This window comes from Salmo trutta, chromosome 20 (assembly GCF_901001165.1).
Source record: "Salmo trutta chromosome 20, fSalTru1.1, whole genome shotgun sequence".
Classification (NCBI taxonomy): Eukaryota; Metazoa; Chordata; class Actinopteri; order Salmoniformes; family Salmonidae; genus Salmo; species Salmo trutta.
This window is the reverse complement of record NC_042976.1, coordinates 28,427,690-28,451,612: the sequence shown is the minus strand read 5'-3', so window position 1 is coordinate 28,451,612 and position 23,923 is coordinate 28,427,690. Positions and strand designations below refer to the sequence as shown.

At 43.2% G+C, this 23,923-nt stretch overlaps 1 protein-coding gene across 1 annotated transcript in view; it reads right to left on the bottom strand.

The window, feature by feature from the left end:
* LOC115155830 (unconventional myosin-XVI-like) overlaps window positions 1-23,923 on the bottom strand; it is a 181,558-nt gene that overhangs the window by 40,541 nt on the left and 117,094 nt on the right. Inside the window, 1 exon segment of the mRNA XM_029702807.1 lies at window positions 20,539-20,744. Coding sequence (XP_029558667.1) covers window positions 20,539-20,744 — 206 coding nt within the window.

Here is a 23,923-nt window from a genome sequence, read left to right as displayed (position 1 = left end):
ATACCTGCTGGAGCGCATGGTGACACGCGCGTGGTGACACTGGTCACCTTATGGTGACCAGTGAGCTGAGATAAGGTGGAGCTTTACCTAGCATAGACTTATGGATGACCTGGAGCCAGTGGGTCTGGCGACAAATATGTAGCGAGGGCCAGCCGACTAGAGCATACAGGTCGCAGTGGTGGGTGGTATAAGGGGCTTTGGTAACAAAACTGATGGCACTGTGATAGGTATTTGTAGTTGTCCACATATTCTACGTCAGAACTGTCCAGGGTAGTGATGCTAGTCGGGCGGGCGGGTGTGGGTAGCGAGCGGTTGAAAAGCATGCATTTGGTTTTACTCGCGATTAAGAGCAGTTGGAGGCCACGGAAGGAGTGTTGTATGGCATTGAAGCTCGTTTGGAGGTTAGTTAACACAGTGTCCAAAGAATGGCCAGACGGATGTATACAGAGAAAAGAGTCGGCCCGAGAATTGAACTCTGTAGTACCCCCATAGAGACTGCCAGAAGTCTGGACAACAGGCCCTCCGATTTGACATACTGAACTCTGTCCGCGAAGTAGTTGGTGAACCAGGTGAGGCAGTCATTTGAGAAACCAAGGCTATTGAGTCTGCTGATAAGAATACGGTGATTGACAGAGTCAAAAGCCTTGGCCAGGTCGATGAGGATCTTTGATGTTATGGGGATATTTTGCTTCCACTGGTCTTAAGGCCCTTGTTAAGGTCAACGGCATCATGAACTTTACCCAGTACCTGGATATTTTAGGCAAAGACCCGGTTGCTTCTGCCAAGAGGCTGAAAGTTGGCCACAAGTGGATCTTCCAGTAAGACAATAACTCCAAGCACACATCCAAATCAACAACAAATGGTTAATTGGACACAAAATCAACAGTTTGCAATGGCCATATCAGTCTCCAGACTTTGATTTGAAGAAGGCAGCCCATAAGCACAGATGCAGGGTATCAAGGATCTGGAAGGATTCTGTATGAAGGAATGGTCTAAGATCCCTCCCAATGTGTTCTCCAACTCATAAAACCCTTGAGAAAAAGGCTCAGTGCCGTTATCCTCACAAGGTGAGGTATTGAAAATTATTGAAAACAGTGTTGTCAACCATTTTGATCCTAACCTTTTTAAGAAAAATAAAAAGTATTACTTGCTAAACAAAATCTTTTACTCTGAACAATTGTATTAGTATTAAATAATCATAATTTTTGGTCATCTATCAAGGTTGTCAATAATTTCAGAGCCCACTTTACATATCTGCTCAGGGATACATTAACAGACATATACAACAGACTGAAAACCCAGACAAGCATGAATAGACATGCACACAACATACACGTATGAGCAAATGCACAGCACAGCACAGCACAGCACAGCACACACCCCCCCCCCCCCCCCCCCACACACACACACACGCACGCACACACACACGGACACGCACAGAGGGATTGAGAATGATGATTAACATACAGAGCAAACAGGTTATTCAGAGCCAAACACAAAAGTCATGCAAATTGGCCTGGCGCTCAGACAAGCAGCCAAAGGCTAGTATATTACCATCACAATCAGTCTGACCAACCACCAACGCCGGACACCAACACACAGACTCAGACACACCCCAGCGCCAGACAACCCAACTTCACCGGGGGGCTGGCACCCCTTTGTGATGCTAACCTAACCGTCGACCATACACCAAATCACCCCCCCCCACACACACACACAGTCCCATGAAAACAAGCAACACACCACTTTGTATCCCATGTCTCCCTACACCCACTGCTCTTCATACAATCACACCCCTCTTTACAAACACCAGTGCAACACAAACAACACACACCCACACACACACACCCACACACACACACACACACACACACACACACACACACACACACACACACACACACACACACACCAGGCATCATTCAATTACAACTCTGCCAACAACAGATTAGACTCTACAATGGACCTCCATCAAAACAACTCTGGTGGTACAGAGTAGAGTTTGGCTGCATACAGATCTGTCTATTATCCCAGCATCCATATCCATTCACTGCTCATCCAGGGGCGGTAGGTAGCCTAGTGGTTAGAGCGTTGGACTAGTAACTGAAAGGTTGCAAGATCAAATCCCCAGCTGACAAGGTAAAAATCTGTCGTTCTGCCCCTGAACAAGGCAGCACTGTTCCTAGGCCGTCATTGAAAATAAGAATTTGTTCTTAACTAACTTGCCTAGTTAAATAAATAAAAAATCCAATCAACCAGCCTTTCTTTCTGTTGTCCCTCAACTCAGCGTGACTTGAGTGTTTAAACATGTTATTAGCGTATTACATTGTTTATAAAAATGAGTTAACAATAAGACACTTATTTATAAGTAATAACGTACTGAGTTAATCTGGCAGTAATCATTAGCTAATTAGCCTTCCACAGTTTTAAGAGGAAAACCTAGTCTATCATCAAAGACTAAAAGTCCACCATTACAAACCAAGGGGAAATGTGCGCTTGTATCAAACTTGGTTGAGAATGAATTATGTGTCCACAGTGTTACTACTTTAGACAGGGTGTAAAGTGTGTGTGTCTGCATGCACGAGAGAGTAGAAAGAGAGAGAAAGAGAGAGAAAGAGTGTGTGTGTGTGTGTGTGTGTGTGCATGGATTGTGTGTGTGAGGGTATAAGTGTGTCCTGGCAGGACTTCTGAGAGCACAATGGTGTTTACTCCGTCAGGGGTAGTGGAAACTTTTGAGAGGTCATGTGACCAGTGTGTGTGTGTCCTCTCTCATTATCTGGCAGGAATGTACACGGTAATCTCTTTATCCTCAGAGAGCGAGAGAGAGAGAGAGAGAGAGGGAGAGAGAGGGACACGGAGTGATATTTGCCTAGATCTTCTGCACAGATTCTGTCAGACTTGGGCCCTAACAGTTAATCTCAGTAAGACAAAAATAATGGTGTTCCAAAAAAGGTCCAGTTGCCAGGACCATAAATACAAATTCCACCTAGACACTGTTGCCCTAGAGCACACAAAAATGATACCTACCTCTGCCTAAACATCAGCATCACAGGTAACTTCCACATACCATCCAAGATGGCATAGCAGTCAGACATCCTTTGTCCTCATCTTGTCGTGTCCCGTGTATATATATATTTACATATTTTCTTCGCATATCTTTTCATATATTTTTTTCTAAAAACTCAACTTAAAAACACTCTCCTGCAACCCGCCTCACCAATTAATTTTTTTTTATATATATGATTTACCTCAAATCTGAAATCCACAACAGAAGTTAGCCAGAAGCTAGCCAGAAGTTAGCCAGAAGTTAGCCAGTTCACTAGCTAACGTTGGAATTCAGCTAACCACGGTTGGTGGTCATCAGCTATCCCTTAGCTCGAAAAGCTATCGCCAGTTTTGTACAACGCGACTCAGACCAGAGCATACCGGACCTATTTTCTCTCCATATCTCCGGATTTCTACCGCAAGCTCTGGACATTTACACCTGGATCTTGCAGCTAGCTAGCTGCTATCCGAGTGACTATTGGCTAATGTCGGTCCCGGAGCTAACATCAATTATTCCGGAGCTAGCCAGCTGAAGAGTTCCATCAGCCACTCCTGGGCTACAATCACCTATCCGGACCCGTTTTACTGCCGATGCGGAGCCCCATCAGGCCTTCACGACTGGACTACCGATGTTATCTGCCCGAGGGAGTTATCCCACTGGCCCCTCCGTCGCGATGTAACCTGAACGCCCATCTGCGGCCAGCTAATCGTTAGCTGTCTTATTGGCTGCAATCTGAATAGGTCTATCGGCCAATTTTCTTGGGCCACTATAACTATAACTATTTTGCCAATTGGATTCGTCCCCTCTACCACATGGAACCCCACTAATCTACCGACGGAAACGCACGAGGTGGCTAAAAACAGACCATCTTCTGCTAACTTGCTACCCATGGCCCGGCTAGCTGTCTGAATCGCCGTGATCGCAACCAACCTCACTACTCACTGGACCCTTTTGATCACTTGGCTAAGCATGCCTCTCCTTAATGTCAATATGCCTTGTCCATTGCTGTTCTGGTTAGTGTTTATTGGCATATTTCACTGTAGAGCCTCTAGCCCTGCTCATTATACCTTATCCAACCTCTCAGTTCCACCACTCACACATGCGATGACATCACCTGGTTTCAATGATGTTTCTAGAGACAATATCTCTCTCATCATCACTCAATGCCTAGGTTTACCTCCACTGTACTCACATCCTACTATACCTTTCTCTGTACATTATACCTTGAAGCTATTTTATCACCCCAGAAACCTGCTCCTTTTACTCTCTGTTCCGTACGTCCTAGACGACCAATTCTCATAGCTTTTAGCCGTAACCTTATCCTACTCCTCCTCTGTTCCTCTGGCAATGTAGAGGTGAGTCCAGGCCCTGCAGTGCCTAGCTCCACTCCTATTCCCCATGCGCTCTCTTTTGATGACTTCTGTAACCGTAATAACCTTAGTTTCATGCATGTTAACATTAGAAGCCTCCTCCCGAAGTTTGTTTTATTCACTGCTTTAGCACACTCTGCCAACCCGGATGTCCTAGCCGTGTCTGAATCCTGGCTTAGGAAGACCACCAAAAACTCTGAAATCTCCATCCCTAACTACAACATTTTCAGACAAGATAGAATGGCCAAAGGGGGCGGTGTTGTAATCTACTGCAGAGATAGCCTGCAGAGTTCGGTCCTACTATCCAGGTCTGTACCCAAACAATTTGAACTTCTACTTTTAAAAATCCACCTCTCTAAAAACAAGTCTCTCACCGTTGCCGCCTGCTATAGACCAACCTCTGCCCCCAGCTGTGCTCTGGACACCATATGTGAACTGATTGCCCCCCATCTATCTTCAGAGCTCGTGTTGCTAGGTGACCTAAACTGGGACCAGCCATCCTACAATCTACGCTTGATGCCCTCAATCTCACACAAATGATCAATGAACCTACCAGGTACCACCCCAAAGCCGTAAACACAGGCACCCTCATAGATATCATCCTAACCAACTTGCCCTCTAAATACACCTCTGCTGTTTTCAATCAAGATCTCAGCGATCACTGCCTCATTGCCTGCATCCGTAATGGGTCAGCGGTCAAACGACCTCCATTCATCACTGTCAAACGCTCCCTGAAACACTTCAGCGAGCAGGCCTTTCTAATCGACCTGGCCCGGGTATCCTGGAAGGATATTGACCTCATCCCTTCAGTAGAGGATGCCTGGTTGTTTTTATTTTTTTAAATGCCTTCCTCACCATCTTAAATAAGCATGCCCCATTCAAGAAATTTAGAACCAGGAACAGATATAGCCCTTGGTTCTCTCCAGACCTGACTGCCCTCAACCAACAAAAAAACATCCTGTGGCGTTCTGCATTACCATCGAACAGCCCCCGTGATATGCAACTTTTCAGGGAAGTTAGAAACCAATATACACAGGCAGTTAGAAAAGCCAAGGCTAGCTTTATCAAGCAGAAATTTGCTTCCTGCAACACAAACTCAAAAAAGTTCTGGGACACTGTAAAGTCCTTGGAGAATAAGAGCACCTCCTCCCAGCTGCCCACTGCACTGAGAATAGGAAACTCTGTCACCACCGATAAATCCACTAAAATTGAGAATTTCAATAAGCATTTTTCTACAGCTGGCCATGCTTTCCACCTGGCTACCCCTACTCCGGTCAACAGCACTGCACCCCCCACAGCAACTCGCCCAAGCCTTCCCCATTTCTCCTTCTCCCAAATCCAGTCAGCTGATGTTCTGAAAGAGCTGCAAAATCTGGACCCCTACAAATCAGCCGGGCTAGACAATCTGGACCCTTTCTTTCTAAAATTATCTGCCGAAATTGTTGCAACCCCTATTACTAACCTGTTCAACCTCTCTTTCGTGTCGTCTGAGATTCCCAAAGATTGGAAAGCAGCTGTGGTCATCCCCCTCTTCAAAGGGGGGGACACTCTTGACCCAAACTGCTACAGACCTATATTTATCCTACCCTGGCTTTCTAAAGTCTTTGAAAGCCAAGTCAACAAACAGATAACCGACCATTTTGAATCCCACCACACCATCTCTGCTATGCAATCTGGTTTCAGAGCTGGTCATGGGTGCACCTCAGCCACGCTCAAGGTCCTAAACGATATCTTAACCGCCATCGATAAGAAACTATACTGTGCTGCCGTATTCATTGACCTGGCCAAGGCTTTCGACTCTGTCAATCACCACATCCTCATCGGCAGACTCAATAGCCTTGGTTTCTCAAATGATTGCCTCGCCTAGTTCACCAACTACTTCTCTGATAGATTTTAGTGTGTCAAATCGGAGGGCATGTTGTCCGGGCCTCTGGCAGTCTCTGTGGGCGTGCCACAGGGTTCAATTCTTGGGCCGACTCTTTTCTCTGTATACATCAATGATGTCGCTCTTGCTGCTGGTGAGTCTTTGATCCACCTCTACGCAGACGACACCATTCTGTATACCTCTGGCTCTTCTTTGGACACTGTGTTAACTACCCTAGAGATGAGCTTCAATGCCATACAACTCTCCTTCCGTGGTCTCCAACTGCCCTTAAATACAAGTAAAACTAAATGCATGCTCTTCAACCGATCGCTGCCTGCACCTGCCAGCCCATCCAGCATCACTACTCTGGACGGTTCTGACTTAGAATATGTGGACAACTACAAATACCTAGGTGTTTGGTTAGATTGTAAACTATCCTTCCAGACTCACATCAAACATCTCCAATCCAAAGTTAAATCTGGAATTGGCTTCCTATTTCTCAACAAAGCATCTTTCACTCATGCTGCCAAACATACCCTCGTAAAACTGACCCTCCTACCGATCCTCGACTTCGGTGATGTCATTTACAAAATAGCCTCCAATACCCTACTCAATAAATTGGATGCAGTCTATCACAGTACCATCCGTTTTGTTACCAAAGCCCCATATACTACCCACCACTGTGACCTGTACGCTCTCGTTGGCTGGCCCTCGCTCCATACTCGTCGCCAAACCCACCGGCTCCAGGTCATCTACAAGACCCTGCTAGGTAAAGTTCCCCCTTATCTCAGGTCGCTGGTCACCATAGCAGCACCTACCTGTAGCACACACTCCAGCAGGTATATCTCTCTGGTCACCCCCAAAGCCAATTCCTCCTTCGGCCGCCTCTCCTTCCAGTTCTCTGCTGCCAATGACTAGAACGAACTACAAAAATCTCTAAAACTGGAAACACTTATCCCCCTCACTAGCTTTAAGCACCAGCTGTCAGAGCAGCTCACACATTACTGCACCTGTACATAACCCTATAATTCTATAATTTAGCCCAAACAACTACCTCTTCCCCTACTGTATTTATTTATTTTGCTCCTTTGCACCCCATTATTTATATTTCTACTTTGCACTTTCTTCCACTGCAAATCTACCATTCCAGTGTTTTACTTGCTATATTGTATTTACTTCGCCACCATGGCCTTTTTTGCCTTTACCTCCCTTATCTCACCTCATTTGCTCACTTTGTATATAGACTTATTTTTCTACTATATTATTGACTGTATGTTTGTTTTACTCCATGTGTAACTCTGTGTTGTTGTATGTGTCAAACTGCTTTGCTTTATCTTGGCCAGGTCGCAATTGTAAATGAGAACTTATTCTCAACTTGCCTACCTGGTTAAATAAAGGTGAAATAAAAAAAATAAAAAGCTGTGGACGATCTGAGAGACAAAGCAAGAAGGGCGTTCTACACCATCAAAAGGAACATAAAATTTGACCTCCGAATTAGGATCTGGCTTAAAATACTTCAGTTATAGAATCAGTTATAGAACCTATGTCCCTTTGTGGTTGTGAGGTCTGCGGTCCATTCACCAACCAAGAATGAACAAAATGGGACACACACCAAATTCAGACTCTGCATGCAGAATTCTGCAAAAACATCCTCCGTGTACAACGTAAAATACCAAATAATGCATGCAGAGCAGAATTAGGACGATTCCAGCTAATTTTCTAAATTCAGAAAAGAGCAATTACATTCTGCAACCACTTAAAATAAGTGATTCTCAAACCTTCCAAAACAAAGCCCTCACCTACAGAGAAGTGAACCTGGAGAAGAATCCTCTGCCAGCTGGTATGGGGACTCCGCTCACAAACACAGACAGAATTTCGGCAGATAACAGAAACAGACTCCACAGAGCCCCAGGACAGCAACACAATTACATTGAGGGAAAAAAGTATTTGATCCCCTGCTGATTTTGTACGTTAGCCCACTGACAAAGAAATGATCAGTCTATAATTTTAATGGTAGGTTTATTTGAACAGTGAGAGACAGTGACAGAATAACAACAAAAAAATCCAGAAAAACGCATGTCAAAAATGTTATAAAATGATTTGCATTTTAATGAGGGAAAAAAGTATTTGACCCCTCTGCAAAACATGACTTAGTACTTGGTGGCAAAACCCTTGTTGGCAATCACAGAGGTCAGACGTTTCTTGTAGTTGGCCACCAGGTTTGCACACATCTCAGGAGGGATTTTGTCCCACTCCTCTTTGCAGATCTTCTCCAAGTCATTAAGGTTTCGAGGCTGATGTTTGTTAACTCGAACCTTCAGCTCCCTCCACAGATTTTCTATGGGATTAAGGTCTGGAGACTGGCTAGGCCACTCCAGGACCTTAATGTGCTTCTTCTTGAGCCACTCCTTTGTTGCCTTGGCCGTGTGTTTTGGGTCATTGTCATGCTGGAATACCCATCCACGACCCATTTTCAATGCCCTGGCTGAGGGAAGGAGGTTCTCACCCAAGATTTGATGGTACATGACCCCGTCCATTGTCCTTTTTATGCGGTGAAGTTGTCCTGTCCCCTTAGCAGAAAAACACCCCCAAAGCATAATGTTTCCACCTCCATGTTTGACGGTGGGGATGTGGTTCTTGGGGTCATAGGCAGCATTCCACCTCCTCCAAACACGGCGAGTTGAGTTGATGCCAAAGAGCTCCATTTTGGTCTCATCTGACCACAACACTTTCACCCAGTTCTCCTCTGAATCATTCAGATGTTCATTGGCAAACTTCAGACGGGCATGTATATGTGCTTTCTTGAGCAGGGGGACCTTGCGGACGCTGCAGGATTTCAGTCCTTCACGGTGTAGTGTGTTACCAATTGTTTTCTTGGTGACTATGGCCCCAGCTGCCTTGAGATCATTGACAAGATCCTCCCGTGTAGTTCTGGGCTGATTCCTCACCGTTCTCATGATCACTGCAACTCCACGAGGTGAGATCTTGCATGGAGCCCCAGGTCGAGGGAGATTGACAGTTCTTTTGTGTTTCTTCCATTTGCGAATAACCGCACCAACTGTTGTCACCTTCTCACCAAGCTGCTTGGCGATGGTCTTGTAGCCCATTCCAGCCTTGTGTAGGTCTACAATCTTGTCCCTGACATCCTTGGAGAGCTCTTTGGAGCACTCCCTTTAAGAGTGTGTTCCTAATCTCAGCTCGTTACCTGTATAAAAGACACCTGGGAGCCAGAAATCTTTCTGGGTCAAATACTTATTTCCCTCATTAAAATGCAAATCAATTTATAACATTTTTGACATGCGTTTTTCTGGATTTTTTGTTGTTGTTATTCTGTCTCTCACTGTTCAAATAAACCTACCATTAAAATTATACACTGATAATTTCTTTGTCAGTGGGCAAACGTACAAAATCAGCAGGGGATCAAATACTTTTTTCCCTCACTGTAGACCCAACCTATCATGAGAAAACAAAAAGATAATTACTTGACACATTGGAAATAATCAACAAAAATCTAAAGAAAACTGGAATGTTATGTGGCCCTAAACAGAGACTACACAGTAACAGAATACCTGACCACTGTGAACGTCCCAAAATGAAGGAAAGATTGGACTATGTGCATACTCAGTGAGCATAGCCTTTCTATTGTGAGAGGCAGCTGTAGGCAGACCTGGCTCTCAAGAGGCTAAATACCCACTGCCCACAAAATGAGGTGGTAACCGAGCTGCACTTCCTATCCTCCTACCAACTGTATGATCATATCAGAGACACATATTTCTCTGAAATCACACAGACCCAGAAAGAATTTGAAAACAAATACAATCTTGATAAACTCCAATATCTACAGTGTATTCAGAAAGTATTCAGACCCATCAACTTTTTCCACTTCATTACGTTACAGCCTTACTCTAAAATTGATTACATTAATTGTATTACTCATCAATCTACAAACAAAAGCCCATAATGACGAAGCGAAAACATTGTTTTTTTCTTTTTGCTAATTTATTAAAAATAAGAAAGAGAAATATCTTGTTTACATAAGTATTCAGACCCTTTGCTATGAGACTTGAAATTGAGTTCAGGTGCATCCTGTTTCCATTGATCATACTTGAGATGTTTCTACAACTTGATTGTCCACCTATGGTAAATTCAATTGATTGGACATGATTTTGAAAGGCACACACCTGTCTATATAAGGTCCCACAGTCCAAAACCAAACCATGAGGTCGAAGGAATTGTCCGTAGACCCCCAAAACAGGATTGTGTCAAGGCACAGATCTGGAGAAGTGTACATAAAAAAATTGTCGCTTTGAAGGTCCCCAAGAACACAGTGGCCTCCATCATTCTTAAATGGAAGAAGTTTGGAACCACCAAGACTCTTCCTAGAGCTGGCAGCCCGGCCAAACTGAGCAATCGTTGGAGAAGGGCCTTAGTCAGGGAGGTGACCAAGAACCCGATGGTCACTCTGATAGAACTCCAGAGATCATCTGTAGAGATGGTAGAACCTTCCAAAAGGACAACCATCTCTGCAGCACTTCACCAATCAGGCCTTTATGGTAGTGTGGCCAGACGGGAGACACTCCTCAGTAAGGCACATGACAGCCCGCTTGGAGTTTGCCAAAAGGCACCCAAAGGACTCTCAGACCATGAGAAACAAGATTCTCTGGTCTGATGAAACCAAGATTGAACTCTTTGGCCTGAATGCCAAGCGTCACATCTGGAGGAAACCTAGCACCATCCCTATGGTGTAGCACGGTGTTGGCAGCATCATGCTGTGGGAATGTTTTTCAGCGGCAGGGACTGGGAATCTAGTCAGGATCAAGGCAAAGATGAACAGAGCAAAGTACATAGAGTTCCTTGATGAAAACCCGCTCCAGAGCACTCAGGACCTCAGACTGGGGCTAAGCTTCACCTTCCAACAGGACAACGACCCTAAGCACACAGCCTAGACAACGCAGGAGTGGCTTCGGGACAAGTCTCTGACTGTCCTTGAGTGGCCCAGCCAGAGCCCGAACCCGATCGAACATCTCTGGAGAGACCTGAAAATACATCTGCATCGACCCTCCCCATCCAACCTGACAGAGCTTGAGAGGATCTGCAGAGAAGAATGGGATAAACTCACCAAATACAGGTGTGCCAAGCTTGTAGCATCATACCCAAGAAGACTCAAGGATGTAATCGCTGCCAAAGGTGCTTCCACAAAGTAGTGAGTAAAGGGTATGAATACTTATGTAAATGTGATATTTCCGGGGTTTTTTTTATACATGAGCAAAAATGTTTAAAAAAACTGTTTTTGCTTTTGTCATTGTGGGGTATTGTGTGTAGATTGATGAGCGAAGACAAAAACATTTAATTCATTTTAAAATTAGGCTGTAACTGTCACATACGCGTAAAGATGGGACCAAGGCGCAGCGGGAATGTGAGTACTCATCTTCTTTATTAAGATGAAAAACCAAAACAAACACTTAAACAAAAACAACGACGAGAAAACAGTCCTGTGAGGCACACAGCTACACTTGGAACAACTATCCACAAATCCCATGGACAAAATACCCCTATTAAATAGGACCTTCAATTAGAGGCAACGAGAAACAGCTGCCTCCAATTGAAGGTCAAACCAATAAACTAAGCATAGAAATAGACTAACTAGACACAGACATAGAAATAGACTAACATAGAACATTGCCCAACAGACCCCGAAACACACTAACCAAACACCCCCTGCCACGCCCTGACCAAACTACAATAACAAACAACCCCTTTTACTGGTCAGGACGTGACAGTAACGTACCAAAATGTGAAAAAGTCAAGGGGTCTGAATAGTTTCTGAATGGACTGTATTAGGTGAAATGCCACAGTGTACCACCACACCAGCAAAATGTGTGACCTATTGCCACAAGAAAAGGGCAACCAGCAGAGCACAAACAACATTGTAAATACAACCTATATTTATCTGTTTATTTATTTTCTCTTTCATACTTCAACTATTTGCACAATGTAACAACATTGCCAATAATTTAACATTTTAAATCTCTATACTCTTTAATATTTTTGTGAGTGTAATGTTTACTGTTCATTTTTGATTGTTTATTTCCCTTGTTAATTTTCCTTTTGTTTATTGTCTATTTCACGTGCTTTGGCAATGTAAACATATGTTTCCCATTCCAATAAAGCCCTTTGAATTGAATTTTATTGATATGGTGAGGGAGAGATGGGGAGAGGATGGAGGAGGGAGATAGAGAGACATGGGGGACAGAAAGAGAGAGAGAGGTGGATGAGAGAGAGAAAGAGAGATGGAGGGAGCTCAAACATACACCTCTTCTCAGTATTGAGGAATGATTCTGGGAATCAAAGAAAGAGGTGCGAATGGAAGAAAAACTCTCTCCCTCTTTCACAAGGACTAAAATACTTGTACAGTATATCCAAGAAGCAGACAGGAATACCCAGTAATAACTGAGAGATTAGGTGTGATAGAAGGGATGAAGGGGATTACAAATAAAAGGGAAAGGAAGAAAAAAGAGAGATATAATGATCAAGTTTACTGGAGGACACTATGAACCTCTTCAGAAAGTTACTCTGACATGTTACAGACTTGCACGTGTACAGTACCAGTTGAACGTTTTAGAACACCCACTCATTCAAGGGTTTTCATTATTTTGACTATTTTCTACATTGTAGAATAATAGTGAAGACATCAAAACTATGAAATAACACATATGGAATCATGTAGTAACCAAAATAGTGTTAAACAAATCAAAATATACAGTGCTGTGAAAAAGTATTTGCCCCCTTCCTGATTTCTTATTTTTTTGCACATTTGTCACACTTAAATGTTTCAGATCATCAAACAAATTTTAATATTACACAAAGACAACCCAAGTAAACACAAAATGCAGTTTTTAAGTGATGATTTTATTTATTAAGGGAAAAAAACTATCCGAACCTTCATGGCCCTATGTGAAAAGTAATTGCCCCCTAAACCTAATAACTGGTTGTGCCACCCTCAGCAGCAACAACTGCAATCAAGCGTTTGTGATAACTCGCAATGAGTCTTTCACATCGCTGTGGAAGAATTTTGGCCCACTCTTCTTTGCAGAATTGTTTTAATTCAGCCACATTGGAGGGTTTTCGAGCATGAACCTCCTTTTTAAGGTCACACCACAGCATCTCAATTGTATTCAAGTCCGGACTTTGACTAGTCTACTCCAAAACCTTCATTTTGTTTTTTTTAAGCCATTCAGAGGTGGACTTGCTGTGTGTTTTGGATCATTGTCCTGCTGCAGAACCCAAGTGCGCTTCAGCTTGAGGTCACGAACTGATGGCCGGATATTCTCCTTCAGGATTTTTTGGTAGAGAGCAGAATTCATGGTTCCGTCTATCACAGCAAGTCGTCCAGGTCCTGAAGCAGCAAAGCAGCCCCAGACCATCACACTTGCACCACCATATTTGGCTGTTGGTATGATGTTCTTTTTCTGAAATGCTCTGTTACTTTTACGCCAGATGTAACGGGACGCACACCTTCCAAAAAGTTCAACTTTTGTCTCGTCAGTCCCCAGAATATTTTCCAAAAAGTCTTGGGGATCATCAAGATGTTTTTTGCCAAAAGTGAGACGAGCCTTTATGTTCTTTTTGGTCAGCAGTGGTTTTCGCCTTGGAACTCTGCTATGGATGCCATTTTTGCCCAGTCTCTTTCTTATGGTTGAGTCATGAACACTGAACTTAACTGAGGCAAGTGAGGCCTGCAGTTCTTTAGATGTTGTTGTGGGTTCTTTTGTGACCTCTTGGATAAGTCGTTGCTGCGCTCTTGGGGTAATTTTGGTAGGCCGGCCACTCCTGGGAAGGTTCACCACTGTTCCAAATTTTCTCCATTTGTGGATAATGGCTCTCACCGTTGTTCACTGGAGTCCCAAAGCTTTAGAAATGGCTTTGTAACCTTTTCCAGACTGATAGATGTCAATTACTTTGTTTCTCATCTGTTCCTGAATTTCTTTGGATCGCGGCATGATGTCTTGGTTTTTGAGATCTTTTGGCCTACTTAACTTTGTCAGACAGGTTCTATTTAAGTGATTTCTTGATTCAACAGGTCTGGCAGTAATCAGGCCTGGGTGTGGCTAGTGAAATCGAACTCAGCTTTCCAAAAAATGTGATTAACCACAGTAAAATCATGATTTAACAAGTGGGGCAATTACTTTGTCACATAGGGCCATGAAGGTTCGGATAGCTTTTTTCGCTTAATAAATAAAATGATCACTTAAAAACTGCATTTTGTGTTTACTTGGGTTATCTTTGTGTAATATTGACATTTGTTTGATGATCTCAAACATTTATGTGTGACAAATGTTTTAAAAAAAAAGAAATCAGGAAGGGGGCAAATACTTTTTCACAGCATTATATTTTATATTTGAGATTCTTCAAATAGCCACCCTTTGACTTGACAGTTTTGCACACTCTTGGCATTCTCTCAACCAGCATCATAAGGTAGTCACCTGGAATGCATTTAAATTAACAGGTGTGCCTTCTTAAAAGTCAATTTGTGGAATTGATTTTATTGTTAATGCATTTGAGCCAATTATTTGTGTTGTGACAAGGTAGGGGTGGTATACAGAAGATAGCCCTATTTGGTAAAACACCAAGTCCATATTATGGCAAGAGCAGCTCAAATAAGCAAAGAGAAACGACAGTCCATCATTACTTGCAGTCACAAAATCAATCAAGCACTATGATAAAACTGGCTCTCATGAGGAACACCACAGCAATGTAAGACCCAGAGTTACTTCTGCTGCGGAGGATAAGTTCATTAGAGCAACCAGCCTCAGAAATTGCAGCCCAAATACATCAACTGTTCAGAGGAGACTGTGTGAATCAGACCTTCATGGTCAAATTGCTTCAAAACAACCACTACTAAAGGACACCAATAAGAAAAAGAGACTTGCTTGGGCCAAGAAACACGAGCAATGGACATTAGACCGGTGGCAATATCTCATTTGGTCGTGAGTCCAAATTTTAGATTTTTGGTTCCAACCGCTGTGTCTTTGTGAGACGCGGTGTGGACGAACGGATGATCTCAGCATGTGTATTTCCCACTGTAAAACAAGAAAGAGGAGGTGTTATGGTGTGGGGGTGCTTTGCTGGTGACACTGTCTGCGATTTATTTAGAATTCAATGCACACATAATCAGTATGGCTACCACAGCATTTTGCAGTGACACGCCATTCCATCTGGTTTGGGCTTAGTTGGACTGTCATTTGTTTTTCACAGGACAATGATCCAACACACCTCCAGGCTGTGTAAGGGCTATTTTACTAAGAAGGAGATTGATGGAGTTCTGCATCAGATGACCTGGCCTCCACAATCCTCTGACCTCAACCAAATTGAGATGGTTTGGGATGAGTCGGATGGCAGAAGTTTTAGAACACCTACTCATTCAAGTGTTTTTCTTTATTTTTACTCTTTTCTACATTGTAGAATAATAGTGAAGACATCAAAAATATGAAATAACACATTATGGAATCATGTAGTAACCAAAAAAGTGTTAAACAAATCCAAATATCTTTTCAATTTGAGATTCTTCAAAGTAGCCACCCTTTGCCTTGATGACAGCTTTGAACACTCTTGGCCTTCTCTCAACCAGCTTCACCTGGAATGCATTTACAACAGTCTTGAATTAGTTCCCACATATGCTCAGCACTTGTTGGCTGCTTTTCCTTCACTTTGTGGTCCAACTCATCCCAAACCATCTCAATTGGGTTGAGTTTGGGTGATTGTGGAGGCCAGGTCAACTGATGCAGCACCCCATCACTCTCCTTCTTGGTCAAATAGCCCTTACACAGCCTGGAGATGTTTTGTGTAATTGTCCTGTTAAAAAATAAATGATAGTCCCTCTAAGCGCAAACCAGATGAGATGGCGTATCTCTGCAGAATGCTGTGGTTGTCATGCTGGTTAAGTGTACCTTTAAATCTAAATAAATGACAGAGTGTCACCAGCAAAGCACCCCCAAACCATCACACCTCCTCCTCCATGCTTCATGGTGGGAACCGCACATGGGGAGATAATCCATTCACCTACTCTTTGGAACCAAAAATCTAATCAGACCAAAGGACAGATTTCTACCCGTGTAATGTCCCTTGCTCGTGTTTCTTGGCCCAAGCAAGTCTCTTCTTCTTATTGGTGTCCTTTAGTAGTGGTTTCTTTGCAGAAATCTGACCATGAAGGCCTGATTCACGCAGTCGCCTCTGAACAGTTGATGTTGAGATGTGTCTGTTACTTGAACTCTATGAAGCAATTATTTGGGCTGCAATTTCTGAGGCTGGTAACTGTAATGAACTTATCCTCTGCAGCAGAGGGTCTTCCTTTCCTGTGGCGGTCCTCATGAGAGCCAGTTTCATCATAGCGCTTGATGTTTTTTGCGACTGCACTTGAAGAAACTTTCAAAGTTCTTAAAATGTTCCTCATTGACTGACCTTCAGGTCTTAAAGTAATGATGGACTGTCATTTCCCTTTGCTTATTTGAGGTGTTCTTGACATAATATGGACTTGGTCATTTACCAAATAGTGCTATCTTCTGTTTACCACCTCTACTCTACCTTGTCACAACACAACTGATTGGCTCAATCGCATTGAGAAGGAAAGGAATTCCGCAAATTGACTTTTAACAAGGCACACCTGTTAATTAAAATGCATTCCACCTCATAAAGCTGGTTGAGAGAATGCCAAGATTGTGCAAAGCTGTCATCAAGGCAAAGGATGGCAACTTTGAACATCCTCAAATATAAATCTGTTGAACACTATTTTGGTTACTGCATGATTTCATATTTGTTATTTTATAGTTTTGATGTCTTCACTATTATTCTACAATGTAGAAAATGGTCAAAATAAAGAAAAACCCTGGAATTAGAAGTTGTGTCCAAACTTTTGACTGTTACTGTACCTCTTGATTTAATCATGTGCACACTCAGATAGACTTGTACAACTAGGCCTGCTATCATTTAGCATATCTTAGCTGGCAACATTTTATTTAACGAATGCTAGTCCTAATTAACCATAGGCTATAGGATATACAGTTGAAGTCGGAAGTTTACATACACTTAGGTTGGAGTCATTAAAACTTGTTTTTCAACCACTCCACACATTTCTTGTTAAAACAAACTATAGTTTTGGCATGTCGGTTAGGACATCTACTTTGTGCATGACACAAGTCATTTTTCCAACAATTGTTTACACACAGATTATTTCCCTTATAATTCACTGTATCACAATTCAGTGGGTCAGAAGTTTACATACACTAAGTTGACTGTGCCTTTAAACAGCTTGGAAAATTCCAGAAAATGATGTCGTGGCTTTAGAAGCTTCTGATAGGCTAATTGACATCACTTGAGTCAATTGGAGGTGTACCTGTGAATGTATTTCAAGGCCGACCTTCAAACTCAGTGCCTCTTTGCTTGACATCATGGGAATATGAAAAGAAATAAGCCAAGACCTCAGAAAATAAATTGTAGACCTCCACAAGTCTGGTTCATCCTTGGGAGCAATTTCCAAACGCCTGTAGGTAACATGTTTATCTGTATAAACAATAGTACACAAGTATAAACACCATGGGACCATGCAGCCGTCATACCGCTCAGGAAGGAGACTTGTTCTGTTTCCAAGAGTTGATTGTACTTTGGTGCGAAAAGTGCAAATCAATCCCAGAACAACAGCAAAGGACCTTGTGAAGATGCTGGAGGAAACAGGTACAAAAGTATCTATATCCACAGTAAAACAAGTCCTATATCGACATAACCTGAAAGGCCGCTCAGCAAGGAAGAAGCCACTGCTCCAAAACCGCCATTAAAAAGCCAGACTACGGTTTGCAACTGCACATGGGGACAAAGATCGTACTTTTTGGAGAAATGTCCTCTGGTCTGATGAAACAAAAACAGAACTGTTTGGCCATAATGACCATCGTTATGTTTGGAGGCAAAAGGAGGAGGCTTGCAAGCCGAAGAACAGTATACCAACCGTGAAGCACGGGGGTGGCAGCATCATGTTGTGGGGGTGCTTTGCTGCAGGAGGGACTGGTGCACTTCACAAAATAGATGGCATCATGAGGACGGAAAATGATGTGGATATATTGAAGCAACATCTCAAGACATCAGTCTGGAAGTTAAAGTTTGGTCGCAAATGGGTCTTCCAAATGGACAATGACCCCAAGCATACTTCCAAAGTTGTGGCAAAATGGCTTAAGGACAGCAAAGTCAAGGTATTGGAGTGGCCATCACAAAGCCCTGACCTCAATCCTATAGAAAATGTGTGGGCAGAACTGAAAAAGCGTGTACGAGCAAGGAGGCCTACAAACCTGACTCAGCTACACCAGCTCTGTCAGGAGGAATGGGACAAAATTCACCCAAATTTTTGTGGAGTGCTTGTGGAAGGCTACCCGGAACGTTTGACCCAAGTTAAACAATTTAAAGGCAATGTTACCAAATACTAATTGAATGTATGTATACTTCTGACCCACTGGGAATGTGATGAAAGACATTAAAGCTGAAATAAAACATTCTATCTACAATTATTCTGACGTTTCACATTCTTAAAATAAATTGGTGATCCTAACTGACCTAAGACAGGACATTTTTACTCTGATTAAATGTTAGGAATTGTGAAAAACCGAGTTTAAATGTATTTGGCTAAGGTGTATGTAAACTTCTGAATTCAACTGTACATCCTACAGGTTAAACAATTTAGCTCTGATTTTCTCCCCATCATAACTGTCAGAGGGTGGTAAATAACAGTGATTCCATCGAAAAGGGGAAAATATTAGCTTTCCAACAATACCAGAAGTATTTCTACACTCCTAATGTTCAGCAAAAAGCATTTGTTTTTCCTATTGGAAAAAAATCAACAACTTGCTATTGCTAACAGCAAGAGGGCCAAACAGATGACAGCTCACATGGCAAAATAGAGCTTCTGATGTGATCAGAGCAAAAATAACCGATATAAAAGCAAAGATTATCAAAGACATTATTGTTTCTAATTGAGGTTAGTTTGTTACAATTGAAGTGTTCTGGCTGTGCATCAGTTCAAAAGAGAGACTGAGATGATTGATTGAATCTGTGTGGGAGAGCCAGATGAACTAAATCAGCCTGCGCAACAGAAAGAAGTTATCGGCCAATGAGAGGATTGCATTATATTCTGCAAAGAGATGCATGCTTATGATTGGACGAAACTTGTGAAATGGAGCTTAACGTCAAATTTAATGACCTTTACTCTCACGTGGAATCCTCGTCTTTCCATTAACTGAAATGAAAACTACCTTGTAATAGTTATTGTTCTTTTCAATGCACCTCGTCTCGTTATCGTCATACATTTTCGTCAGGAAAAAGAGGTAGTTGATGAGTGTTTTTCATCATAGTTATTGTCGACAAAATGTACACTGCACCCATCCCACACACACACACACTGTTTCCCATCTCCTCAAGACATCCTGTATGAGATTAGTGTTATTGATTGAGACCACTTTGTGCTTGCTACATTAAGGATCACAGTGACCTGTCAGTTAGCTATGAAAGAGCGAGAGCCAGAGAGAGAGAGAGAGAGAGAGAGAGAGAGAGAGAGAGAGAGAGAGTGAGAGAGAGAGAGAGAGAGAGACATGTTGTCTCTATGTAAAGATGGACTGTAATTCTGTCCAGGTCACACAGACCTGAAGAACCATTAAGTAGATCACTTCCACCTGACCATTGTGTGTCTGTGTGCGTGTGTGCATGAGTGTTTGTGTGGGGGGGAACCCAAAAGCAGTAAAATGTGTGCCGTAAAAAAGGCCCATTAGAAATGAGAAGGCAGAGAGAAGGCAGAGTCTTTAAGATCTTCCCTATGGTGCTTCCATCCCCCCTATCACACAGACCCCTACACAGAGGCCACAGTGACCCACCACACTCACAGGCCTGGTTCCATTTCAGCCCATAGCCCCTTCCCCTAGCCTCTACCCCTTTAATCTTCACAGATCTGTAAATATTGGATAGGTGGAAGCATATGATGGAAGCTACCCAAGTCCTATAGCAATGCAAGGTGGACCCATAACCATCTTGTTTTCAACTATCAGATTTATTACGATTTTCAGACAATTTCCCAATCCCGTTGTTTAGAGATCTAAAGAGATCGTATAGGGGCCTAAATGGAATCACACCACAGAGGCCAAGATAAATCCTTTATGCATCATTGTAATTTTTTTTTGGACCTATGTCTAGTTTAACAGCAGCAGCCTGTAATGTATTGTGCCACCTACCTGGTGAGGAAGCCGTTGAAGGGCAGGCGTACAGGGTAGCCATAGCGGATCATCCGGACCATCTCCAGCACCCCTACATACTGCATCTGGGTAGACACGTGGAAACTGTCAAAGCAGTCCGCCGTGCCCCTGCTGTTGGGGCGCACACACTCCACAAAGTGAGGGGTACACGCCTGTAGCTTACTGACCACATCTGACAAAGAGTTCTGAAAGGAGGAGGGGTGAGGGGGGAGAGATGGAGGGAGAGAAAGAGAGTTTCATGTTAAAATTCATGTTCCTTAAGCATTTGAATTGACCCAATTCCTCACTCCCTTGCCACATTAACACAGCAATGGTGTTGGTATCAGATTCATGGTAACATGGTTCCATTTATCCCTCTAGAGCAGGTATTCCCCCAGGCACACACAGAATGCCGTCGGGGGAACGCCAAATGAAAATGTGATTCACATTTTTCAACAAAAAATATTCTTCACATTTTCAAACAGTAGCTTTATATTTTCCAACTGGGCTATACAGTTGGGTGAGGTTTTTTTCTCGCCTGAGTGGCCTCGTTTCTCTGCCCAAATCTAGTGTTTAGCGAAATAACAACACAATGTATGTCAAATGCAGGTAGCCTAGTCAAATAATTAACATCCAATCACATTAACCATTACTCTTTTGCAGGAAATCTTCACTCTTGCACAGACATTTAGAAATGAAACATGACATTTTGAAAAATAGGCCACGGGAGTTTTTGGAGCGAGAATAAAGACGACTTTCGAGTAGTAAGACATGTGTAAAAGCAACAGATAGAAGGCTAGAAGCATCTTATATGGTGAGCTACTGAGTGGCTAGTACAGGTAAGACCCATGCTATTGTGGAAGACTTAATTATTCCTGCTGCCTCGAATATGGCTGGGACAATGCTGGGGGAAAAGGCCAAAAAAACTATACAGACAATGTCTTCATCGAACAACACTGTTTCACAACGCATCAGTGACATGGCAGGAGGTGTTTTGAAACAATTACTGCTTTGCATACAAGCCAGTGAATTATATGCGTTACAGCTGGATGAGTCAACAGACACGGCGGGCCTGGCACAGCTCCTGGTATATGTCCATTACGTTTATGGGGGCTCAATTAAGGAAGACATCGTCTTCTGCAAACCACTGGAAACCAGGACAACAGGAGAGGTTATTTTTAAAGCCCTGGTTAGCTTTGTGACCTCAAATGGACTTTGGTGGTCAAGACAGAGAGACATGAGACACAGTGGAGTGGTAACGCGTGTGCAAGCAGTTGCTCCCGACGCCACTTGGGTACACAGCAGCATCCACCGAGAGGCTCTTACTGCCAAGGGAATGCCTGACAGCTTGAAAGACGTTTTGGACACTACAGTGAAAATGGTTAACTTTGTTAAAGCAAGGCCAAGGAACTCTTGTGTATTTTTTGCATTATGCAATGATATGGGCAGCAACCATGTAACGCTTTTACAAGCGTTTTTGTTGAATTGAGAGACGAGCTTAAAGTTTTCTGACCATAATTTTCACTTGTCTCACACAACTGGCCTATCTGGGTGATGTTTTTTCTCACCTGAATGAGCTGAAAATATTTGCATGAACATAAGATACAACAACTGAGATATAAACTGAACAAGTTGCACAGACCTGTGACGAACAGAAATTGAATAATGTGTACCTGAACAAAGGTGGGAATAAAATTAAAAGTAACAGTCTGTATCTGGTGTGGCCACCAGCTGCATTAAGTACTGTAGTGCATCTCCTCCTCATGGACTGCACCAGATTTGCCAGTTCTTGTGGTGAGATGTTACCCCACTCTTCCACCAAGGCACCTGCAAGTTCACAGACATTTCTGGGGGGAATGGCCCTAGCCCTCACCCTCCGATCCAACAGGTCCCAGACGTGCTCAATGGGATTGAGATCCGGGCACTTCGCTGGCCTTGGCTGAGCACTGACATTCCTGTCTTGCAGGAAATCACGCACAGAACAAGCAGTAGGGCTGGTGGCATGGTCATGCTGGAGGGTCATGTCAGGATGAGCCTGCAGGAAGGGTACCACATGAGGGAGGAGGATGTCCGCGACTCATCAGTGAAGAGCACTTTTTGCCAGTCTGGTCCAGCAACGGTGGGTTTGTGCTCATAGGCAACGTTGTTGCCGGTGATGCCTGGTGAGGACCTGCCTTACAACAGGCCTACAAGTCCCCAGTCCAGCCTCTCTCAGCCTATTGCGGACAGTCTGAGCACTGATGGAGGGATTGTGCGTTCCTGGTGTAACTCGGGCAGTTGTTGTTGCCATCCTGTACCTGTCCCGCCGGTGTGATGTTCAGATGTACTGATCCTGTGCAGGTGTTGTTACACGTGGTCTGCCACTGCAAGGAAGATCAGCTGTCCATCCTTTCTCCCTGTAGCGCTGTCTTAGGCGTCTCACAGTACGGACATGGCCACATCTGCAGTCCTCATGCCTCCTTGCAGCATGCCTAAGGCACGTTCACGCAGATGAGCAGTGACCCTGGGCTTTCTTTCTTTCTTTTTTCTTTCTTTCTTTTGGTGTTTTTCAGAGTCAGTAGAAAGGCCTCTTTAGTGTCCTAAGTTTTCATAACTGTGACCTTAATTGCCTACCGTCTGTAAGTTGTTAATGTCTAAAAGATCGTTCCACAGGTGCATGTTCATTATTTTTTTCTGGTTCATTGAATAAGCATGGGAAACAGTGTTAAAACCCTTTACAATGAAGATCTGTGAAGTTATTTGGATTTTTACGAATTATCTTTGAAAGACAGGGTCCTGGGGTGTTTCTTTTTTTTCCTGAGTTTATATTCAATGTGCGGGACAAAATTGAGGCTAAGAAGTTGGAGCTCTTTTCAGTCTGCATTAACAAGGACAACACACAGGTTTTTCCATCATTGTATGATTTGTTGTGTGCAAATGAACTCATGCTTACGGACAATGTCAAATGTGATATAGCGAAGCACCTGAATGAGCTGACTGCGCAATTACGCAGGTACTTTCCCGAAACGGACGACACAAACAACTGGATTCGTTATCCCTTTCATGCCCTGTTTCCAGTCCACTTACCAATATCTGAACAAGAGAGCCTCATCGAAATTGCAAGAAGCGGTTCTGTGAAAATGTAATTTAATCAGAAGCCACTGCCAGATTCCTGGATAGGGCTGCGCTCAGAGTTTTTTGCCTTGGCAAATCGCGCTGTGAAGACTGATGCCCTTTGCAACCACGTACATATGTGAGATTGGATTCTCAGCCCTCACAAGCATGAAAACTAAGTACAGGCACAGGCTGGGTGTGGAAAATGATTTAAGACTGAGACTCTCTCCAATACAACCCAACATTGCAGAGTTATGTTCATCCTTTCAAGCATACCCTTCTCATTAACCTG